The 23,969-nt window shown below is 42.6% G+C and overlaps 2 protein-coding genes across 4 annotated transcripts; one reads left to right on the top strand and one right to left on the bottom strand.

Moving 5' to 3' along the window:
* Nucleotides 1-404: 404 nt before the first annotated feature.
* On the bottom strand, nucleotides 405-20,381 carry septin8a (septin 8a). 3 transcript variants are annotated; one of them, XM_088440479.1, is made up of 10 exons: nucleotides 20,223-20,381; nucleotides 13,967-14,081; nucleotides 13,065-13,260; nucleotides 11,642-11,828; nucleotides 9,010-9,171; nucleotides 8,303-8,399; nucleotides 5,147-5,315; nucleotides 4,931-5,063; nucleotides 4,670-4,839; nucleotides 405-955 (listed from the first exon to the last, which is right to left on the bottom strand). In XM_088440479.1, the coding sequence occupies exons 1-10, from the start codon at nucleotides 20,352-20,354 to the stop codon at nucleotides 787-789; spliced, it is 1,530 nt and encodes a 509-aa protein (XP_088296605.1). In that variant the 5' UTR covers nucleotides 20,355-20,381; the 3' UTR covers nucleotides 405-786. The 3 variants fall into 3 exon arrangements, with proteins under 3 accessions (XP_088296605.1, XP_088296606.1, XP_088296607.1); XM_088440480.1 differs by having other exon boundaries at nucleotides 405-952; XM_088440481.1 differs by lacking the exon at nucleotides 405-955 and adding an exon at nucleotides 3,166-3,791.
* A 1,227-nt stretch (nucleotides 20,382-21,608) lies between these two features.
* Nucleotides 21,609-23,956, top strand: sowahaa (sosondowah ankyrin repeat domain family member Aa). The gene has a single exon (XM_088441127.1). It carries the CDS (start codon nucleotides 21,666-21,668, stop codon nucleotides 23,397-23,399), a length of 1,734 nt encoding a protein of 577 aa, XP_088297253.1. The 5' UTR covers nucleotides 21,609-21,665; the 3' UTR covers nucleotides 23,400-23,956.
* The last annotated feature ends 13 nt before the right edge of the window (nucleotides 23,957-23,969 follow it).

Below are 23,969 nucleotides of genomic sequence, written 5' to 3'. Positions count from 1 at the left end.
GTCATTTGTCGCAGACGTGTCACCATGACAACAGTGAGACACTTTTATCACTATGGCATCTTGAGAAGGCAAAAATTCGAGCAAAAGAATCAAGCTTTTCAATCAGAACCCCTGTTGAATCATTCACTAAACTCCACTTAAGAGTGAACATGGCTTAATACAAGGCAGCTCTTAAAGAGATGCGCATCTTATCAATTATGTATCCATGGATCCAGGAAATGTCTAGAATGTCCGGGCCAATTAATGCATTTTGTTACTCTTTACGCCAGGAGTGTCCAAACTTTTTCATTCGAGGGCCACACACGGAAAAATGAAAGAATGTATTTTATATATATATATATATATATATATATATATATATATATATATATATATATATATATATATATATATATATATATATATGCGCTACATAATGCTTTCTTTCAAACAAGATAAGGCAAAGTCCATTTTAGTCATTTTGTCATGGGCCACCGAAAATGCGCGGTGGGCCGCAAATGGCCCCCGGGCCATGGTTTGGACACCTCCGCTTTAGATTTTACTCGAGTTGGGTGTGATGTCTACTGTCAGAGCACGGAAAAGCACTGCACATATCATACAATACAAACGAGTGACTGAAGGTGTGATGAGGTCCCGGTCGGTCGTCCAGTCCGATAACGTTCGGGAGACGTCCGGGACGATTACAAGGAGACAACAATGACATCATGCGCTTCCCCTCCATCTGTCGTCGCAGTTCCACGCACTGCTGGTCTCCGGCCACCCTCGCCTCATCCCGTCCATGGGTCGTCAGAAGAGGCCTCCGGGCTTCCAGGTGGCGCTGTGGACCAAGCAGGTGCAGCACTGTATGGCCTGCCACCAGCTTTGGCAGTTCAAGGGCTCCACGTTGGCCTTGGCCATCATCACCTTGGAGCTGGAGGCGCTCACGCCCGATTGGTTCTCCGTCTTTACTGATCTGCTGAAGAAAGCGCAAGTAAGAAAAAAAGAATTGCCAGAGTCCTCATGTTCCACTAAGTAAGACACCTTTGGAACTAAGTTAATTAGCTTGACCAATGTATACAGTGAGAAAGTAAAATGAAGAGTGCTGTGATATCCCTTAACCCCTGAGGGAAGTTTTGAGCCAACTTGGACTTTTTGATGAAAAAAAAGAAAACACTATGCTAAAATATTGCATAGCTTGTCAAAACATGCCGACTTGCAATATGTCGCGCTACCATCCCTTCTAAATGTTTGCCAACGGGAGGTCGAGAGGTACACCCTATCGGTTCAAATTTAGCTCATGTCGGGCTCATTTACTGCCATTAAAAATGAGAAATATTGTCAATTTTTGGACATTAATTTCTTAAGTATATAAAGGGGTTTAAAGTAAACATACATCTATGTTTGACAATGTTACGACGCTTTCAAAGTAAGCCCAAGTTGGGTGATATGCCAGACTAGTGAAAAATCCCCAGACATCCAGGGGTTAATCAAACCACAATACTTTACCTGCAAGGGCGATTTCCATCCTTTGTCGATATTTCTCTTTCTGCTTATGAGAGTCAATAAGTGAAGCTAATCCCTAAAGAGATGGCACATGCAGGATGAAATGATGCAGGCAAAAATGAGAACGTGTGAAATGGTGTTGACAACAATACTGTAGTCGCCTCGGCGCCAACTTGGACCCGTGCAGCGAATGACTTTGCTCATTTTGAATTCTTTGCGTTTCCCATCAAGGTGGACAGCGTAGAGTTCATCCACTGCAAGGAAACTGTGGACGAGCATCTCCGCGGCCTGGACCTCTCCCCGCCCGCCAACGCTGTCTACATCTTTGACGGCGCCCGCATCCACCGCGCGGCGGCGGATAAATTGCGCCCCCCTTCGCGCCGTTCTCAAAGGAGGATCAGGCGCGTGCGATCCGAGGAGCCGCCGCGGGACTCGGACGAGTATTATGACGGTTTAAGGCGTTTGTACGGCGAGGAAGTGAGCTCGCAAGCGGAGGGCGGAGGCCTGGCGCCGTCGCCGTTCGATTCCCCGCCGGAGAGCGCCTCGCCTTGTCCACCGCTGCACCCGCCCCGGTTAAGTCACAGCACATTTGGGCCAAGCGTACTGTAATTGCCATCCTTTTTCAAATGTGTTATACTTTGATTCCACGTCACGTTAAGATTGTTAGTAATGCAATAAGCTGTTGGTTGACTGAAGAGCGGTCCATTTATGTTCTCGTTGACGTTTGTATTTTATTTTATGTACGCCACAAAAAGATTTGGCTTTGCGTGAAGGATGTGTTTCAGGTCAGGATTTTTTTTTTTTTTTTTTTTTTAAGATTTTGGGCGTTAAAAATCCTGATTCTGGTTCAACCCCACCCAGAGCTGCGGGAGCACTTTTCAGAAGAGTTTTAAAAGATTTTATTTAATCACGTTTTTTTTTTGACTAATATAAATTGTTTCTTTAAAAAAAAAAGAAAAAAATGCTTTAATTTCACAGCTTAATGCTACGACTGATTTTAATTATTCCTGCTTTGGTTTTCTAAAGCGTCACAACAGAAAAGTGATTATGAACTGCCATAGCCTTCATTAGTGTTTTTATTTTCGGTTTGAAGCATGCCATTATATTTTGCTGAAGCTCTGTCCTTCTGTTACTTACACACAAAACCAATGTGTTGTACTAAAGTCTGGCGATTTACTGATTTGGTATTTCTTGAATGTGTAGCGGTTACTGTGCTCACAGTGGAGCTAAACTAGCGACCAGTGTTGTTCTTCCTCACATCCCCAGGCAGCTACTGTATATTCTCTGTACCTTTGTTTTGACTGGACCACACAATAAAGCTATGACTTTAAAAGTCAAATGAGCTTTGGTGATTTTAGTTAGGACTTACAAATAAAAAATAATATATATATATATATATATATATATATATATTTTTTTTTTTTTTTTTTTTTTTTTTCCTCACAAGCAAATGTTTAGGAAGGGGAAGGCTGTTGCCAACCGGCTGCAGGTGCGTCCACAACGGAACAGATTGTCAACGAACCATCTATTTCTCTCGTCACACGCTTCCTTTGCAGACACAGGCTGGCATTTTTCACCCTCACCTTTGCCAAACATACACAGCTGAAGTCAGCACAACCGGGTGGAAACATGAAAAAAAAATGCTACGCTAACTAAAACACGCTACACTGTGGAAGGGCCATGTATGGGAGGGGCTACTTTAATGTTTGCATTTATTTCCAACGACAGTCAACACAGCTGCTCTCGTTCTTCGGCAAGTTGGGGCTTTGAGGTTTTCCTGAATGTGAGTGTGTGTGTGCGTGCGCTGGCTTCCTCCACTGTTTACAGTTATGCTTCCGTTACATCGCTTACGGGCTTGTTACAATACTCCCAAGGCATATTTGCATAGCAGGTTGAATAAGCTCTAACAACATCCACATATGCAGAACTATTATGAAAATAACAATTATAATAATAAGCACACCCCTACATTGTGAGAGTTACGCTGTAGTACCAAACAGCCTCAAGCTGTTCATGAATTTAAATCTCTGGTGTGTTGAATTAAAAAAGGACAAAATAAAATCACAAAATATTCATATATACTGTCCAAAAATAATAACAATAAAGAGGGGGAAATCCTGAATAAATGATGGCCATTATTGTCAAAGTGAAGACTCTCACCATGCTTCATCACCATCATTGGTCCATGTGCACAATGTCAAGATGGAATGTCAAACACAAAGAAAAGTGGTGTTCTCGTTGTTCTTGTTGTGATGGAGGACAAATCCGCAGTCGTGTGTGGGGAAGGGAAAACGGCGGCCATAAATTAACTGAAAAAAAAACAAAACAATGAAAAACATAAATGTGGACGAACAGAAACAAACACTGTAGGGGGAGAAATCAAATTGAATGTGTGCGTGTTAGTGGAGGTAGAGGATGACGTATTCAAAAGGATGTGACAAAATAGATGCTCACTAGAGGGCGCCATACCCAAGCACACAGTCGAGGTGTCACCTGATATTAACTGACACCAAACGCCGAAGCCAGATGACCCTGTTCGTATCACTTTTAATTAAAATCACTGTGAAATCAGCATGTTTGAAAGCAGATAATCATTTAAAAAAAATTGCCTTTACGAAAACAATTTGCCGATTTTCCACTCCCGGAACATGCACTGCCTTCAAGTAAAAACTCAAGCTCGGAGATGACGAATGCGCCGTCCGTCCAGTTACAGTGACTTCTCAGGCTCCGATGAACAGTTATGACTCGGGGCAAGGTCACATAACCAACGAGTGCCTTACTCCAAACACGATTATGATCTCAAACCAGAAAATCCTGTCTGCTAGTAGCATGTGGACATATGATAAGAGGCGCGTCACGCATGCACAAGTTTCAGTCTCCTAATAATTAGAGCGAGGAAGGAAAGAGCGAGAGGACAGGAAGTGCCCAGTGAGACTCACAGAAGCGAGAGCTTCCTTTCACACATGTCATGAGGCCTTCGATGGAAATTCCAATGTTGACAGTTAGAGATATTTAAGGTCAAAGTGTGGCCAAGACTACAATTTCAAATGACTTCTAATGAGAGCTAATGAGATTACAAAGACTTCCAAAGCGAGCCGGGAGGATGAAAAAATGATTGATAAAAGGATGAAAAATAACCAAAAAAAAAGATGTTAGAAAGAAAGAGAAGAGAAGAGAGCATGCTTACTTTTTCTTGTCCTTGTCTTTCTTGAGCGGCTGGGATAGGGAGAGCGTCTCGGCCGCCACCTTCTTCCTGTTGAAGGCGTTCATCTCCTCCTCCAGGTCCCGTCGCTTCTCCTCCACTTTCCTCTTCTCCTCCTGGTGCATGCGCTTCAGCTGCTCAAACTTGTCGTGCAACTGCAGGAGACAAACAAGCCAATCACAGGTCCGGTTTTGGAATCCCTTGTCATTTTTCTCCCCTTTTTCTCTTGTTCTTGTCCAGACTGACCTCTCTCTCCTTCTCTTTGAGCTCTGCTTCCGTCTCCTTGACTTTGTTAACAAACATTTGTCGCATTTCTTCCTCTTTACGCTGCAGGTCGCCCAAGAATTCTTTCCTCTTGGCTTCATAAGTCTCTTGAAGACTGCAAAGACGAGGCGGCAGCAATGAATTAAAAAGAAGCCTTAAGGCGTTTTTGAGTTTGGCCTCTTCCTCGCCGCCAGGTACCTGAAGGGCTGGCTGTCTGGGTCGGTGTCTTTGAAGCCCATCTCCTCCAGCTTGCAGCGTCGGTACAGCTCGTAGTGGCGGGCGTGCGTCTGTTCCCTCAAATCCTCCATGTTGACTCGAATCAGCATCTCCCGCAGCTTGACGAAGTCGCAGTGACTCTCGTTCTCCACTTGGAAAAACAAAAGATTAAACGTGATCTTTTTTGAATTGGTGACCCTTTATTTTTCTCTCATCTTATCTTATGCATGACATACATTGTAACATATGAGCAACAGGTTTTTATGTCGTTCCAAAAATGTGTCTGCGCCGTTAAAGGTCATTCTATTAAGGTCGTCTATTTTGATAAATATAAAGCCTTTGTCTGCAAATCAACACCTTGGTGCAACAAATGTTGATAAAGACGATGGTTTCATTGCCAACATTATAGTACAGTATATGTGTGTTATTTACTGCAGTCGAGCGAGAAACATTCAGCAGGATTATAATTAATTTGAAGAAACAAAAAAAGTGTTTTGATGGTGGCTCACATGTAAGCTTTTAAATCGGTGTGCCTTATGAAGGGTTTGATTGTTCTTTTCTGCCAAGTGAATAATTCAATAAGCCATAATGAACTAATTGTTTTCTGTCTTATTTTAAGCGCAACCCGATTAAACTTAATTGCAGAGATGGTGTAATGGCGACTTTGTCCTCATGAATGGCGTGTTCACCCAGCAACCAAGTTGAAAAACTGACAGCATGTGTTCTGCGGCGGATTCGCTTGGGTTACAGAGCGCTCTTCATTTATATCCATCTATTTGTGTTGGCTTGCACGCACACACAAACGGGAAACAGGAGCTTGCAAACACAGCGAGGACAGAGGAAAAGATTGGTCTTGTAGTTCAGTTTCACAGGGTGAAAAAAAAAAAAAAACAGTAGTCAACAGAGAAAGCAAATGGCACCTAAGTGCTTAATAGTTTCCACGTTTGCATACAACACACTCAAGTATGGGTGGACAAATAGCTGAGAAAACATCTGGAGCTCAGAGATAACATTCTTAAAGGAAAACACACACGCACACACAAACTGACAGAAACCCAAAGCCCGCTCTTCGGTCGACAGTCCCCCTTCTGTCCTTCCTCCCCTGCGGGAAAATTTCTCATGGCTTCTTGCAGGGGTTAGCATAACGCATGTGTATGACATTTGCCTTGCACACTACATTTCCACTCGCACAGGCCCTCCTTTCAAATGGGCTTGCTGAAATGCGTGAGTCAACCATTTGCCTGTTACATTATGACAATGTATTCATATTCTCATTAAAATGAATTACTTTTGCAGACTGGTAAACCGGAAAAATCATAATGATTTTCAAGATTAAAAAAAAAAAAAAGTAATCCTCATTCCGAAATTTAACTGACTCTATAGTGCTTTTCATTTATGTGAAAGGGGAAGTCAAATAAAAATAAAAAATACTATAATATGTTTTATGTGGGAATGAAAGAAGTCCTGGATTAATTAGAGTGCCTGAGACACTTTTTCTAGCCCGAATGCCGCTTATTAGGTACATGCCAAGAAAAAAAGAGTGAAGTTAATCGCAGCAACAACTATTCATGCTCTAAATGACAGTAAAACAAACTCCAAAGGTGGTGAGAAGGCCAACTTGAAAATAAGCTTTACCTTCCCAAATAACACAAATATAAATGCCTTGCTATTGTTTTGTTATGAATTTGCTTCCAGCGGTGTGGGACACAAACAACACAATGTTGTTCTGAAATCATTTTCAATCGCCTTCGTTCATATTACACAAATGTTATATTAATCATAATGTTGTGTTAAGACTAATAGACCTCATATTTCTGTTGACTTTCCTTTTAATCAAACAACTGTCGTGCAAGCGGAGAGGGCAAAAGAATCATGGCATCTGCACAAAATGTCCCCGCTGCTCATCCTCCAATGAGTGTGGAGCCCGTCACTCAGCATGAAGTCAAAGTCACAGCTGTAGGCGTTGAGTAAAAATATCCTTCAGATGATAATGTCCCCTGCTAATAATATATAACATTTACACCAGGAGAACTCTAGTTCTCATTGCAAGTATAGTTCCCAAGCAACTGGACAAGATCTCAATGAAAACAGTATTTCACTTTTTGTGAGTTTGGATGACAATGTGAAGCACGGATTCAACACAATTCAATGTGATTCAACACAAGAACAGTTTTAAAACAGAATCCTGCTCAATGTACTATTTTATGTCTAGTTTTGACTGACACAGACAGGGAGCTATAAATTTAACAACATATTTATTGTTGCGGTTGTAGTGTAACATGGGTTGGAGTGACACCACCATCTCTTGACAGGCAGAAGCGATTTGCACTACATAATTCCATAATTATCACATTTTTTACTTCGTTGTGCAAGTAGTCATGACAACAAGAAAACCAAAATTAATAGCAGGGGGGTGTCAGGATTGCACACAGCCATCAGGGCAGACCAAAAGGAAAATGCTGACTTTATTAGTTTAGGGCTGTGATGCATGTTGGAAATTAGTAATATGAACGCTCAAGCATCAGCGATGCAATAAGAACAGAATCAATCAATATACAATGTTTTGAGGTTGGAAGTGGCATAAAATAAACTAATGTATTGAGAGAAAATACGTACAGACCTTATCCGCGTCTTTTAGTTTCGTTTTGGTTCCGGAGAAGAGATTTTGCACCGGGTCGGCCAAGTAAACAGCAACGTTTTCTTGATCAGCTACAAAGTTTTACTGTAGAAATGCTGAAGTGGCCAAAATGTGTGGCAAGTACTTAAATATCATGTTTGGCCCCCATTAAACGACAGGCATTAACAGTTAAGCTAATAGAGGGTGTACAAACTTTTGACTAGTATTGTAGTTGTCAGAAAATGACAACATGAAGTGTGAAATTTCAAACACTTCTCCTAGCATTGTGGCATCCCCTTACAAATGCTACTACGTACTTCCAAGGACAATAACTTGCTGACTCAATTTCATTTCAGCCAGTGCCAACAGAAAAAAAAAAAAAAAAAGTCAACTTTTATGGGCAGTTTGTAAGGGGCCATTGAACCTAATGTGGCGTTTACCTGAGAAACACAAGCGGCTTACTCACATCCACAAACAAGATACACAATAAAGACACGGTGTGTGTGCGTGTGTACACTGACCTTGCACGACCCCCCAGGGGTACTGCCTGGCTCTCACTGTTTTGTTCCCAACTTTCACTTCTTCCACGCTTCCCACCACGGCAAAGGGCAGATGTGCCTGCGGGCAAAACAGAAGTGTCACCATCTGTCACATGTTAACCACTTCAGCGTCTTGTGCAGCAACACAGTGGTAGGAAGAAAGAAGAAGAAACAATATCATGGCTGTTTAACGGCAGCTGGCCTCTCTCATTAAGCCCACATGAGAAAGACGTGCAAGCATGTGGTCATGTGAGCTGCACCGCGCTTCTGTTACTTGTTTAACATGTGGCTGCGTAGGGGCTGAGGGGCCTGTTTTGGCGTTGGGATTCAACGCACACTTTCTCAAAAGCTACGCTTCGTCGGAGAGCCGTGCCCAACACACAACCCCAAAAATTAGGTGGCGAGCTGACGCCCGCTGGCAGCCTGGTTTTGGTTAAGTGAAATAAAACGGTGGTGATGTCACCCGCTGCGAATAGACGGGGAAAGTAGGCGAGGATGAGCCAGACGTCAAACCAAACGCAGCTTTATTTATCCAAGGGGAATTTTACGAGCCTTGAATGCCATTCAAGTTTTTCCAAGTGTTCTTACTCGATATTTTAAAAGGAAGGCAATGTTAAAAAAAAAAAGAGATTTTCACAGATACAAGATAATGTGGGAATATGCTTGACTCAATTTTCACAACCACTCACATTCATGGAGGAGTTGATCTCGCTGACGGCTTCGTCGTCCGTGGGGAACTGATAGATCTGGACGCCGTTGCTAACCAGCTCACTCATAATCTTGATTTTGAATTTATGGAGTTCGCTCTTGGAGATCGTGTCAGCTTTGGCAATGATGGGAATGATACTGACCTAAGGGGGAGAGGAGCGAGTGGGGGATTAGAAATGTTGCAAAAAAATGTAAACACGGCAGCGGAAGTGCAGAATTCTGCACAGAAATCAGAAGTCTTATACTGTATGTGTTCTTAACATTTGAATGCACATAGAGGTGCAATCGACAACTTATCAAAGTAAATGATCACTGTTTCTGGTAATGGATTAATCATTTGGTTATCTTATTTTTAATTCAATTTAATTGCATTCTGTAATTGAAGATCTTTTTTTCTCCACAGAGTCGTACATCGGGGCGCCTTGTAACGAGAGCATAGGCTTCTCAGGAGTCACATTAGAAGTGCTGGAATGAAATGTACTTGTTGCTATACAACAACGGTTCAAAAAATAGCATTAAACTGTTATTTCATCCTAAAACACAAAACTGAAGCCATCGGGATTGAGCGCTCTTTTAGAAAGGTAGGGAATGAATCCGTACGGAGACAGATTCCTCGAAAAGCCTCCCTGTTATTTTAAAACTAAAATAGGCTTGTTGAAAAACAAAAAGATTATCTGTGCTCCTGCCTCCAAGCAGCACGCTTAGCTCAGTATGCGGAGGAAGAGAGTGGACAACATTATGTTTACTGTATATGCATTTTTTTACTCCTCTAATGAGAGTGAAAACACCATTGTCTTGCTTTGACAGTAAATTGTACAGAGCACACGGGAAAAGCTGTTTCTCGTCTACATTCCCTGTTCTTCTCGTGACAGCACTTCCTGGCTTGAGAGGAGAGCCGTGTCTGCTTAACCTCTACATTCAAGCACGTAATTACTACAGTGGAAACATACCATACACTGGAAAAAAAATGGTGTGATAATTTGACTCGATTATATTTCATCAACTGGCTGAAAAATTAAAAGCTCTGGATTGAGATCATTAATTTAACTAGACTACACCGCTATTTAAAACTATATCTGGACACAGATAATTGTATAGTGTGATAAAATAATTTTTTTTAAGAAAGGTACATTACTGTTAACAGGAATTTAACAAGATGGAATGTTTATATGGTGGCTCAACAAAGCATCAATGGCCTACATGATAACAGATGGCCAAAAGAAAATGTTTTTTAAATCACAGGTCAACATATATTTATCTTAAACACTGTGACGAATAGCTCCTTTATTTTTATTGAAAATGTCAGACATGGAAAAAGTGTCATAGCCCCGCCGAGTTCACTCAACGCTGACTTGTTTTCACATGAAACAATATTTATCTTTCACATTTTGGGGAGAATAGTGGGACAGAGATGATGAGGTTAGAGCGGGGGTTCTCATATTTGACTATCCGCAGCATGACTGGCCTCACATGACACATTTAACCAGGGTTGAATGTAAGAATTAGGTTCCATGTTGCCCCCCAAGCGGGGCCCGAAAATTTCGATTAAAAAATATGGCCGCCTTCATCTCCGCTTTGGAATATATAGATAGTGTTAACCTTTTTAAAAATGTGGCTGTTCGTTTTCAGGCGGTGCAAATGCAGCGAGGGTAAACTGCATTTTTGCTCTCTCACAAGAGGACAATAAAATGTCCTTTAAAAGCAAAAATTGGCTGCGGAATCAAGTCATTGTTTTAAATAGCATCAGAAGACATTTGGCAGAGGAGTGCGGCCATGCGTTGAGAGTCGAAGTCCGCCAGCAGGTTTTGGTCACAAGCGGACCATCTGCTTTCTCTTGGATTTATTAGCACAGCACCGCCAGACACACAGGAATAAATTCACCACTTCACAATGTGTAAATCAACGTTAGATTATATATGTATGTGCTAAAGTAACCATTCTGTGCTGTATAATCGTTTCTAGCAGTGAACATTAGGTTGATGTGGAAAAACATGAAAATGTTCCTTGAATTATGGAGAGGTTTTTTTCCCCTTCTATTTTTCCATGCTGCATTCTCTGTGGCTGCGGTGGTCAAAAGACAGATGGATTTCAATTCATCAGTGTAATAAAAGAATCATGTTGGCTTCAAGAAGCGACACCAACAGGTCTTTCCCCAAATTCTCCAGCTACAGAAGCTCTTCCATGCCAAAATAAACATTTTACTACGCAGAAAGAACAGATCCTCATATCGGGGATTGGAAGACTTTTTCCTTCAACGAGCCACGTTTATAAACTCCTCCAAAGGACATACTAAAAAGTTGAAAAATATGATGCAACAATTGAATCGATGTCATTGCGGCTGTTTATAACTTCCTCGGAAGTTTTATTTGTTTTTACAATTGGCGAGCCGGCTCAAATATTACCTCCCCCACCCGCGTCCTTCACAATGGAGGTGGAAGCTTGCAGTTTGACTTGTTCATTTAAACCGCGAGAGTGAAAACGACACCCCGACAAATCGCTCCAGGGGATGAAATGCACACCGCTTAGTGAATGGGCATCCGGATTTGACTCCGCTGATTCGATGACTTGTTAACAATGGGCCAACAGTAACTAAGACTGGTTTGGCGAGGTTACCTTGCTATCCAGTTTCTTCATGGTCACCAGGTCCAGGGATTTGAGCGAGTGTCCCGTCGGGGCGATGAAGTACAGGCAGATGTGGATCCTGGTGTCGTGGTAGTTGAACAGCGAGCGCTTAATCTTCAGCTCTTCCTGCAGGTAGTTTTCAAACTGAGTGTCGATGTAGTCCACGATAGGCTTGTAACTGCGAGAGGGCAACAACAAAGGATTTCACGTCTTTGGTTCGAAGCGGGAACACGCGTTCACTCGTATGCGCTGGTGCTGAATGCAAAGTTGTGTTTGTGCAATCCAGTTCTTTGCCAAAATCTCAGCTTGAGGCTGTACAGCTATGAGACTTGTGTTGTGTTGTTTTAGCCTCTGAGCGCTGTCTCACAAGGCCTGAAGAGGACTTACAGCCACACCAGTGACCGCAGTCGGTATAATTAGGCGCATTTACTCAGTCGAGTGAAATCACAAGAGCTGAACCAAAAATCGCCCTCAAGATAATAGAACAGCTGAACTTGAATGCCAGTGACGCTGTACAATTTGGAATTTGATCAAATTTGACTAAAGACACATGGTATTTGTGAGGTTTTTTTTTTCCTTTGGCTTTTGTTTTTTGTAACGCCGCCAAAGATGGGCAATAGTGGAACACCATCATCATTGCAGGATTTACACTATCAGTAAAAAGGACAGTTTAACAATAAATAAATAACGCATCGCCGATACGATCAAAAGATGGATGAATCTATTTAAACTCACTTATACTCAGCACAGCCAACCCCAGAAAATATTGAAAACGGAACAGCTTATGAATAGCCAATATTTGTCTGTTTGAAATGCACTGGGGAAAAAATGCACCCAACAAGTTCTCAAGAAAAAAACGGATAATCGATGGCTGATTTTTGCAAAATATCTGCCAATCCGATATGTGTAAAGTCTACTTCATAGTTATCACTCCAAACGCATCTTCAGTCTTCTTCTGAGGAATGTGCCGCCGCCGACCTTTGAACGTGCATTTGCGCGCGCTGCGGGGTTCGGCCTTCAGCGCACCACTTGACTGCGGCCTTCAGAGGAGGCTGCTCCAAAAGGGCGTGAGAATGCCGTTTGTTGGTCGGCCTCCATCTCGTAGCAGAAGGCTCGGCCCCTCGACTAAATGTAAAGACTTCCTCCAGGCCGCTTACTTTGTATTATTTTTAGTTCCGATGGGGAAAGAAAAATGCGCGGGAAAGAGTGCTGTTTTGATGTCTGCTTTTCTCATCTGAATGCTCAACAACATTAAGCTAACATGGCGACCAGTCAAGAAAAATAGCTGCTGAAAGAATTCAAATGAGTCAAAGGCGATGACTTTCATGTATATGTTATAATATATTGAGCTTCATTCCTCCTCCAAAAAAAATGTAACTACTTACAAGAGTTTTTATTGATTTCTCATCCTCACCTGTCGTCTTTGTTGATCTGGTCCCCGAAGCCGACGGTGTCCACAATTGTGAGTTTGAGGTGGACGTTGCTCTCCTGCAGGTCATACGTCCGCGGGCGGAGGTAGACTCCGTTCTGGTAGTGGCTGGCCTCCTCGTTCTCAAACATGGTGTTGAAGAGTGTGTTCATTAGCGTCGACTTCCCGATGCCAGTCTCCCCTGAGGACGTTCGGAAGTAACGTGAGATAATACTAAGTGCGTGGGGGCGTTCAATAGTTCGCAGGGGATCAATGTGTTTGGTTTTAACCGCTGCTTTTACTTTGTCAAACACTTCCCAGACTTGCTCTTTAATGTCACGCAACTGCTCAATACTTTGCCCAAGGCGCTCGGAAGTTGTAATTGATGGAAGAAATACGACCTTCTGTGAAACATTGAATGACTGCTTGAGACTCAGGCAGTCATAACAATGATATTGTGCAACAAAAATGCTTGTGACTGTGGCACCATTTTTCAGAAACTGCAGGAGTTGTTCATAACACAACAATCTCTATCAGGGTTTCTGAAAATTTGGGGGTCCCAACTAGCGGGACTAGTGTACATAATTTTTCTTTCCTCAATAATATGATTCATTCGGTAATTACTTTTTCAAGGTTTTCTTCTCATGTATTTTACATTATACATCAATATTTTGGTCTTCTAGGAAAACTTGCGCTAAAATAAAAGCAAAAGAAGCATGAATAAAAAAATAAACACAATTCCTGCACTGTCAACTTGAGAAAAGGTCTTTTTTTTTAATTAAGGGATGGAATGTATAACCTGTTTTTTTAATCCAACTGATTAAAAGACAAAATCAACAGATTCATCAATCAGTAAAAACATTTTTGCATCCGTACACGCAGATCAAGATTCAATAATATTGACTTACCTACGCAGAGGATGTTAAAGCAAAAACCCTGTGTGACCGATTTGCTGACCAGTTGGTCAGGGAGGCTGTCGAATCCAACATGGCCGCCCAGATTGAGGCTGCGCTTCTCTTCGTTCTGCGGGACACACACACAAAAAAGAATACATCAAACAGAAGGGAAGGAAAACTATTTTCTGAAGACTCTTTGATACAGGTCTCATATTGGATCGCGACCTGTTAATGTTGGATGAGACAAAAATGAGACCAAAAACATCAGCATCACCATCGAGACAGCGAGGAAAGAGGGAACGTGTCGGAACTGGAGACAAGAACCTGGACATGAAAGCGGCTACAGGCTAAGCGCTGCATCTGGCCGCGCCACCAAACGACCACATTCTTCAAGGGTGATGTCACCGTCGCCGGCAGCAGCCTGAGAGCACAGCTCGACTAGACGTGACCGCATCTACAACCTTGGCATACAAGATGGAGCCTCGCATTTATCATGAACCTTGAACGTCCAGATTTGTATTTTGGTACGTGCTGATAGGTTTTAAAGCGCAACAGATGAAAGGTTTATGAGAGGAAGAGTTGACTGGAATGAAGAGTCAAAGGTCATTCATCCCTGAGGAAGCAACAGTTCCCGGGCCAATAGATGGCTTAGGACAACAGGAAATGACTGAGGGGAGGAGCCGCAGGTGGCTCCCAGTGAATTAGTGCGTAAACTACTAGACGAGCATTATGGCCACTGTCTCATGTGGCTGTCCCGCAAAAAGAAAAAAAAAGCAATATAAAACATGATAAGGTGGTTATAGTTCTCTGTGGGGTCATTTATTCCCCAGGCACAATCACATCTGATTCGGTGTGCTTCACTTTTCTCTGTTTTTTGGTCTCCATTAAGTTCTACATGCACTAAATGCAAAATCTTCTTTTTCCCCCAAAAACACACGGCCATTTGTTAGCTTTTATTGATACTTTTGCAAAGATAATAAAAAAAATAAAAATACACCCGAGTTTGCCGTAGATAAAATATTTATTCTAAGGTGTAAAAGGCATGACTAATGTCCAGACAGCATTTGAGGTTGAATAAACATGTGATGATAACCAAACGTGATAAAAGCAGAAGGAAGAACCAAGAGGTGTTAGCATGTGTGCCCATTCCCCAACAAACACGAGCGCGCAAACATTCAGCAAGTTGTAACGTTGCCTAGGTGATTTGCTTTGACTTGTTAAGGAACGTTAAGCCCATGCAAATGTTATATTTGGGCTACAAACACACATTGTGTCCTGATTGTTTGAAAAACTGGAAAAAGCTTAGCATTCACTCTAAGATGCCTTTATAACAAAAAACCCATGTGGTTGTTGTGATTAGGAGTCATTTTTTGGTTCTAGTTAAACTTGAAAAATTAAGTTGAATAATAGGTGTAATTACCCGGGGTTCTCAAATATGGTATATGGCGGTATTTTGGGGGGAATGTGACACTTTAACAGGATTTCTGCACGTATCAGCAAATCAAATTGTATGATTGTAATGCCGTGACTGGAACCATCCATTTTACTTTTCAAATTAAGAGCAAATTACTTGGAACATAAAACACCTTTTTGTCAAATTGTGTTATAGTGACTCTTTTGCATTTTATAAAGTTTCTACAGTCTACAGATGTGAATTTTTATTACTGACCCAATTGTCCGGCAGACGAGCCAGAAGGAAGACAGATCACGATCTCTCTTCTGGAACTGCTGAATAAATTAAGCCTAGAATCGTTTGTCACCCAACGTTTTTCACAGTCACACTCTTGTCTGTAGGACAATGAGCCCTAGCCGAGTTCTGTGTGAATGGAGTTCAACTTCCAAAATGTGATAACTTTCTTAAGACTGCAAGCATCTAGCTTAAGCAGGGTCCATACAGCAACAGCCAGCTCCACCATGCGCTACAGAAGCAGTAAGAACAAAAATGATTTCCTTGTCGTGTGTGGTCTCTAACAATTTAAAAACCAGTTAAGATGTTGAAAATATGATATAACTAGCAATCATTTTCTTAGGCTTACTCCAGAGCAGTCAGATGTGGCTGCTTAGCAAGGTGGAAAATGAGGCCCAACTGGACCGCAACAGGAGCAGCACCAAGTGTCGAAAACAGATGTCGGATCGGGGGAGACCCTCAGGACGCAAGTGAGAAGAAGACCCCTCCTGATAACCTGGATAACCCGTCTTCGAATGAGAGTGTTTGCATCTAACCAGAGGACGGACATGCAAATTTAGTCGGTGTCCTCTGTGGTATCATCAAGTGGACATTTTCAAGTAATGTCACTAATCTTTGAGTCATCCTGAAAATGGTGAATTTCTTACAATAAAGAGTGACCGGGATGACAAAAATATTTTTCTCTGTTCAATGAGTCATGTGTCCTCCCTTCCTGTTCCGCAATTCTCAAATATCTGTATTGCCCCGCCCCCTGGCTCATCTGCGGCCCACGGGAAAGACAAAATAAATGAGCGAGGGAATTGTTTAACCAGACATGTTTGTCTTTGCGAGACTTTGCAGACACTATTGCGGAACTCAAACAGATAAAAAACACAAATGATGACCAAAATCCTTAATTTTATCACTCACGGCTCATTTATAGAATGTTTTTAAAAGAAGCAAAAATGTGACTCTATGGAAGTGTCAATTAAGCTGAAAATGTGCCTTTTTTCTTCTTCCCAGGATACACCTCATTTTGGTTTTCCACTGATTTATTGGAGCACAAGGGACAGGATTGATTGGCTGCGGGAAGATGAGATTGAACAGTTCACAAGCCAAAACATCATGTGGAAAAGATTGAATGTGAAAATATGCGAGGTTTCAATCGTCCTGGGCGATGAGCATAAAAAAAATATTCGTATGCAAGCGCCAGATCAAACATTTTAATCATTTAGGCCAGTGAGAAGCGAAGGAATTCACCATACAGGCAGTCTTCAACCTGCGTTGTGTCCAATCGCGGGGCCTCCAATTTCAAAAGCGTCAAAATGACCAAAAAAAGCACACAGTACAAATCAAACATTTGGAAACACTTCCAAATTCAAATGCCCCAAAACATTAAAAAGTTAAGAAATTCTGACTACTAACCCTCATTTCAGTTCAGATCATAAGGGTTTCTTAAAGGTGAATTAAAGGGTGTTTCCAAAGTTTTGACTGGTCTGATATTTCAAAATGAAACAGATTGCATGACACCTCAATGGTTGCAGCGCATAAATTATTTGTATAGCCCCTCAATCAAAATTTCCTGGACAACATTATCTTGAGGTCTGCTTCTCGAGCCTCTGACCTCTTCTATACATAGATATTGAGTGACTCACATAGCGGCGGCAGCGCGGATGCCGCTCTTCGTGCACAACATTGACTTTGACAAACACGCCTGGAGGCGCTTGTGGCATGTTCGCTCTATACGCACCGCAATACATCACCCATGACACACTACACATCCTGCATGCCGTCTGACCCCGGCCCGTTAAATAACCAAGTCCTTGGGAATGCATCTTCATATCAATACGACTTGGTGCACAGTTCATATAAGCAGAGCACTGTGGCAAGCATCTTGTGGCATGGCACGGCTTCGCCGTCCCTTGCCTTGACTTGTTTCATGATGATGATTCCAGATTGCATGCAAGCCTAACGGGGGGGAGAGACAACAGTCTTCAGGGTCACTAAGCGCCCTGCATGGTGACTATGTTGGAGGGCTTTGCCTTATATAACAGTATGCTTGAGGAGCAGAGAGTGTGACTGGGTCAAGACCCTCTGTGGACCAAACCGCAAGTTGCCATCTTTCAGATTATGTCCCAAAAGCGGAACAAAATGTTGAAACCATTATCATGTGTGACATTGGCAAATCTTGTAGGACTTTGGTTCTGTGACAATTATTGCGGTAAGGCTAAAGCTTTGCTTCCTACTTTCCTTGCTTTCTAGTTCAGCTGATTCCTTGTTTCTTTACTTCCTTGTTTTCTACCTTGCTTTCTTGTTCTCTTGCATCCTGGTTTATTTCTTTCATTGTTACCTTGCTTGCAACAGCCAGACAGGCATTGCATGAAGGGGAGGAGCTTATTTCAGCCTGTGTTAGTGGAAATTCCAGAGCCTTTGCTACATGTGAGTAAATGTACATTACGATCAACTAACCACCCGTTATCAAGTTAATTTAGCAACTAGTAAGATTATTTTAAAATAATATCAAACCCTTGGGTTCGTAGTTTTGAAATCAGTCTGTAATTGTTTTGATTAATCTAGATCTCAATGGTGAATGCCGAATATTACAGTTTCTCCAACAAATCACTCTGCCCTAGCATATTTTTATTTCTTTTTCGGACGAGATAACTGCATACAGTACAGTGTAATTCGATTCCTCTAGAAAACTCCTGTATTCTGCAAATTTGACATGCTTATGTATTCAAACATCACTGGGGGCCTTTTTTCAATGAGCGGCGCGCTGTTATGCCTCGGCCCGCGTTCGACCCAAATCAATGAGAGAAAACAACAGTCGCGGGGTAATTGACTGCATCGATCGCGTAGCGTGGCCTAGAAATTTAGGCTCAAGCTCCGCCGGCTCGGCAACGTGTGCCAATGACACGGCCATATCGATAGCCGCGTTCCCTTTCCACCATCTGCGTGGGTTTGCTCAATATGGTCTCACTTAGTTCCCCCGAAAGACAGGAAGTCAGTCGGGCCCCAGCTGTGCAGCCGCTACCGCTGGCCTGCTGCTCTGCATTCTCAGCATTTTTACCCCCATAATCAATGCCCCAATTTTACATCCCAAAATCCCAGTCAGCAGTACTACTGTGCATGAGTGTGTGCTTGAAGCTTCGCAACACGCACTGCTTTTGATCCTGCTCCTTTTTGTTTTCATAGACATGTGTTGCACAAACAAGGAGTAGCCCAGAGCTTCCTCTTAATCCCTTTATCCTTAAAACTCACTCCTGCCTGCTGTCCACTAAACAAGTATGCATTTTAACTTTAAACAAACCCCTAAGTAATAAAAAGTATTAGGAACACACTGGAGGAAGACAAATAGTTCCAAATGGGAAGACTACAGATGAGCTAATGTTACAAAAACATTGGAGTAGAGTTGTTTTTATTTTAAAGGAGCAATTGCAATATTTCACAGTGAGGTGGGCAATGTCAACAAAATTTAGCTTATTTATTAGGTTTATACACCGAAGCGTGTACTGTAATGTCCTCCAGCATGCTGCTTAGGTCTCTATGGGTTACATAGATGTCAAACTCCAGACAGACAGAGAGGGTTCAAAAACATCCAGGATACTAGCTCTCAAGGACTGAAGTTGGACACCTCTGGGTTAAGACAAAGACCTTTCTCTTATCCTTCAAAATAAAAGACTGCCAACTATCTTCAAAGATGTGGCTTGTTAAATCAACTCTGGAAGCAGCCAATCATATTTTGCTCCATTTAAACAGCCTCTTTGTTAAATTAAGCAACAATTTTAAAAAAAAATGCTCATTACTGGCAATTGATACAGTAGTAATATATCAATAACTGAAATATTGACATTTTAAACACCAAAAGAGGTTAACTTGATTATTGACCCATGCCCGCTTGCAATACCTCAATGATAATATTTCTTACAAGTGAAAATTTGATATATAAGTGCAGACTTTAACAAGCATCATTGAAATTAACATGTGTCATTTGCCTTTGCAGGTCAGATAAATATGATGCTGTGGGCCATATCTGGCCCATGGGCCTTTATTTGACACCCATGTTGTAAGAGTTATTAAAACTGTGATTGATTTATTGCCAGCAATTATACAAAATATTTCAAATACGTTCCTGTCTTGTATGACAAACTGAGACATGCACAAATACTGTACACAATTAAAGAGGAATTTTGACAAGGTTTAGTCAAATGTTGCCATATGGAGGCGTCTATGATGCACTTTAGCAAAAGTGCAGCATTACCTGGTAGCTAGCTCACATTTGTCATTGATACCAATGCAGTATTTTTTTTACACCCACGCCAATACTACACACGAGATGTGACGAGAGATAACACGGAAAACTTTACCGAAAAATAATTTAAAATAGGTGTCATTTGTTTGGATTAACCCGCTTTCACAGCTCACCTCCACCGTGTGGTGGGCTGAGCCCCCAAAGACAGCCCCACATTGGAGGCTCCTAAGGCGGGGGAGAGGCTAAGCCACACACCCGCTAACACTCTCCGTAAATCACTATCGCGACCGTTTTTTTTAAGGCCCTTCAAAAAGCGAAAAAGACACCACCCTGACGGTGGGTTCACTTACCGAAAACACGTCCACGTCCGTGGCAGCCATGGTGCGGAATGTGCGGTGTTTGGGCGTGCTGCTGAAGCGGACTGAGCGAGAAGTGGGGGCAAAAGCAGAGCAGCCTAGTCTCTCGCTTAATGCCGCTGACATACAGGGATGAAGAGGAAGAAGTAGAGACAAGATGGTTCACGTTGCCGTTACTACGGCGTCGCTTTAACAAGATAGTGCGCTCCGCTTTCCCCACACGCCCTCCATAAACCATTAAAAAAAACTTTACAGTGACGAAGAAAACACTTACACGTCTTTAACTACAAGTCTTTGTTCACTTAGTAACTTGATTAAAATGACTAAGCCGTTTACAAATTAGGCTTGAAGAAGCAATATCATCTTTGAGTGGGACTCGGGTCCGTTCCAACATGGCGTCACTTCGGGAACTTCCCACTGCTCGACCAAAAAGAATGTGAGGACGCTGCTGCAAGCCACGACAAAAGCTGGAGGGGGTGAAAACGAGCTGGGAAATATGGCTAACACTAGTGGACATTTGAACAAGAACCCAAGGCTGTTTACTGGAATGTGTTAGTTTAGCAAATTCATAGCTGTCTGGAGTTCATTTTTGAGGATGCTCAAGCATTCTAAAGTGAATCGAAGCACACCTAAATTTGAGAACTCTTTAAGTATATGTATTTTTACAGTGTAGTATTTAGACCACACAGTACTTGGTTTGAATGCAATATTTTAACAGTAACGCCACCAACAATAATAGTACGGTAGCACACCACATTTATGTGTTAAAGATGAGTTTGAGCAAAAATAAAAAAATAAATAAATGACACTATTAATCAAAATGCCATGCTTAGACAAGCAGAGCCGTATTGAACACATTGTGAACAACATATTTGACTTAATGTATATTCCTTGTTATATATATGATGCCCCATGAGATCCATCCATGAGAGCTTCTTGTTCTCTCTATTGTTACGTCATATTCAGACGTAACACATTATATTATTGTGTACAGTAATATAATGTAATGCATGAGGAATAAAACAAAACTGATATACACAACTCTAAATAATTCCCAAATTTCTGCAAGATCTCAAGTCAATGCGTTTCGTGTATTTCTGTAAGACGATCTTTTTAACCCTCGCTTTAAACACAGTAAACAATTCACTTTTTTTCCCAGATCAATTCCATAATGATTCCATGAATTCAACTTTTACAGACACACGCTTGCGCACGATGCGCACAATTTACACTTCTTAGATATGACCCGTTTTGTCTGAAGGGATGCAAGTTCTAAATGTCAACAAACACAAACGTGTAGTATTTTTTGTTGGCGTGTCAAAAGTTGAGCGCTCCAACTACGTCACACGAAGACGCAGGTAGTCAGGAGGAGGAGTCGGGTCAAGGTGCACTGAGAAAGCCTGATCTTTTCCTGCGTTTATTTCCTGAAGAAAAAAAATGTCGTTGAACCGAGAGCGCATCGTGTCGGTTCTTGTGTCCGAAGGCGGTCGTGTGAGCAAAGCCAAGTTAGTGGGCAGCTTTCAAGGCGAGCTCGAGTGCGACGACCGCGACGAGAAAGCTCGCAACCGGGAACTTTTCAAGGACCTCGTCAATAGTGTCGCCTACGTCCGACGCGGCGATGACGGCGTCCCCTACGTGCTTCTCAAGAAGGCCTACCAAACAGGGACACAACAGAAGGAACAGCCCGCGAGTGTTGGATGTGCAGGAAGAAACCAGCAAGAGAGCTTGCACACAGATGAGAAGCGTGCACCTGAGACTGCGAGCTGTGCTGGACAAGAGCAACCTGTTGTGGACACAAAGAGACACACTGGACAGGAACGGTGCCAGCAGACAGGTGAACAGGAGCAGGGTCACCTTGAAGGTGTGGATGCAGAAAGACTAACTGGAGAGAAGCTTTGTCAACAGACAGGAGGACATGAGCAGGGTCCATCGGCTGGACAAGAACCGCAATGTGAGTCACATCACAATATACATGAGACTCTTTTGGACATAAAGCGCCATGCTGAACAGAAGCAGGAAGGGAAGCAGATGGATGAGGGTCAATCTGAGACAAAGGATTGTTCTGGACAGGGACAAGAAAACAACCTGTTTAAAACTGGAGCAGACTTGTGGAACTGTGCTGAACCGAAACAGGAATACCGTCCTCAGAAAGGTGAACTAGAGCGAGGTTCACCTGAGACTGCCGTGAACGTAAATAGATGTTCTGAACATGAAGATGAGTGGCAGGAACAGGGCAGGAGTTGCACTGGAGAGGATGAGGAAGCTGGCCTGGAGTCAGGTGAGCAGACGCAGGCGCAAGCTGAGACAGCTGAGCAGGAAGAGGTACACGCAGAAACTCTTTCTCCTTTCGAGCTAGCCTTGCAGAGGAGCAGATGTTCCGACATGAGAATCAAGCCGACGTTTAATGTTGAGGTGACTTCCAAACCGTACGCTTTGCCGCTGAGGATGCCCCCCACGAAAAGGGCCGTGGTCCCCAAACCCAAAGAGGACCCTGACCCCTCCAAAGCGGATCCCTTCCAAAGTAAGGGGAAAACCACCTCAATGGTGCCACTGGAGCCGTCCGAGCACGAATGGTTGGTCAAGTGCGCCTCGGGGCACTGGAGTCAGGTCTACGGACTCCTCTTGAGGGACCACCACCTTGCTGAGAAGCGGGACTTCATATCGGGGTTCACCGCCTTGCACTGGGCGGCCAAGTGCGGCAACGGCGACATGCTGGTGAAGATCTTGGACACGTCCCGACAAGGTGGTGCAGGCGTGGACGTCAATGCCAGGTCCCACGGCGGCTACACCCCCTTACATATGGCCGCCCTGCACCGGCAGGAATACGTGGTGGCCATGCTGGTGAGCGAATACGGCGCAGACGCCACGATCCGCGACAATTGCGGCAAAAGGGCGTACCACTACCTGCACCGGGACGCCTCGCCGAGCGTGAGGGAGATGCTAGGAGAACCCAAAACCCAGCCAAGTCCTGAGAGATCGGAGGAGGCTGAATTTTTCCCGGATCTGCCTAAGGGTCTGCATTCCATAAGTCGACTCTTCCAGCCGCACCTGTCGGCCCAACGGAGGAAGCACAAGCAAAGGCCCGCCTTCTACTCGCTGGGGGACCAACCCCAAGACCAACGACACGACTCCCCGTTCAGGCAACGACTCCCTTCGGATGCTTTCGCATAGTTAGTTTTTACATCTGAACATTTTTATTTTACATTTCCAGAAATCTAAGCATCATTTAGAACTCGAAGGGAGCAATAATATTTATTTTAGGATCATTTTGAGCATGTATGTTTGCTTAAGTTTAGTTTGTCATTCCACTGGATGTGTAATGAGCCTAAAGAGCTACTTTTTGAATGCCAAATTCATATTTCCAGGTATGTTGGTGAGAGAAATGTAAAAGTAAGACAATAGTATTGTAATGCCATATGTTTCAAATACAGTAATATTATGATGTAACATTACTTTGGAATGACAATAAGTTATAAATAATGCATTATAGTTTTGAAGTAACTTGCCCAACACTTAAAAAATAAAGTGAAAACATGCCTAGTCATGGTTATGCGATTACACGAATCAAAACATGTTGGTTATTATCTATATGCATTAAGGCTGATGATGATGATGATGATGATGATGGGATGATCTAAATGAGAATTGTTCCAGCACAATGTTGTCTTTTTTTTGGTTTTGTTTCAATTAAAAGTTTGTTGGGTTTGGTGGACTGTGAACAACATGTATTTCTGTATTTTT

The sequence above is a fragment of the Hippichthys cyanospilos genome, chromosome 18, assembly GCF_059441005.1.
Source record: "Hippichthys cyanospilos isolate Australia breed blue-spotted pipefish chromosome 18, RoL_Hcya_1.0, whole genome shotgun sequence".
NCBI classification, from domain to species: domain Eukaryota; kingdom Metazoa; phylum Chordata; class Actinopteri; order Syngnathiformes; family Syngnathidae; genus Hippichthys; species Hippichthys cyanospilos.
This window is presented reverse-complemented; position numbering and strand designations above follow the sequence as displayed.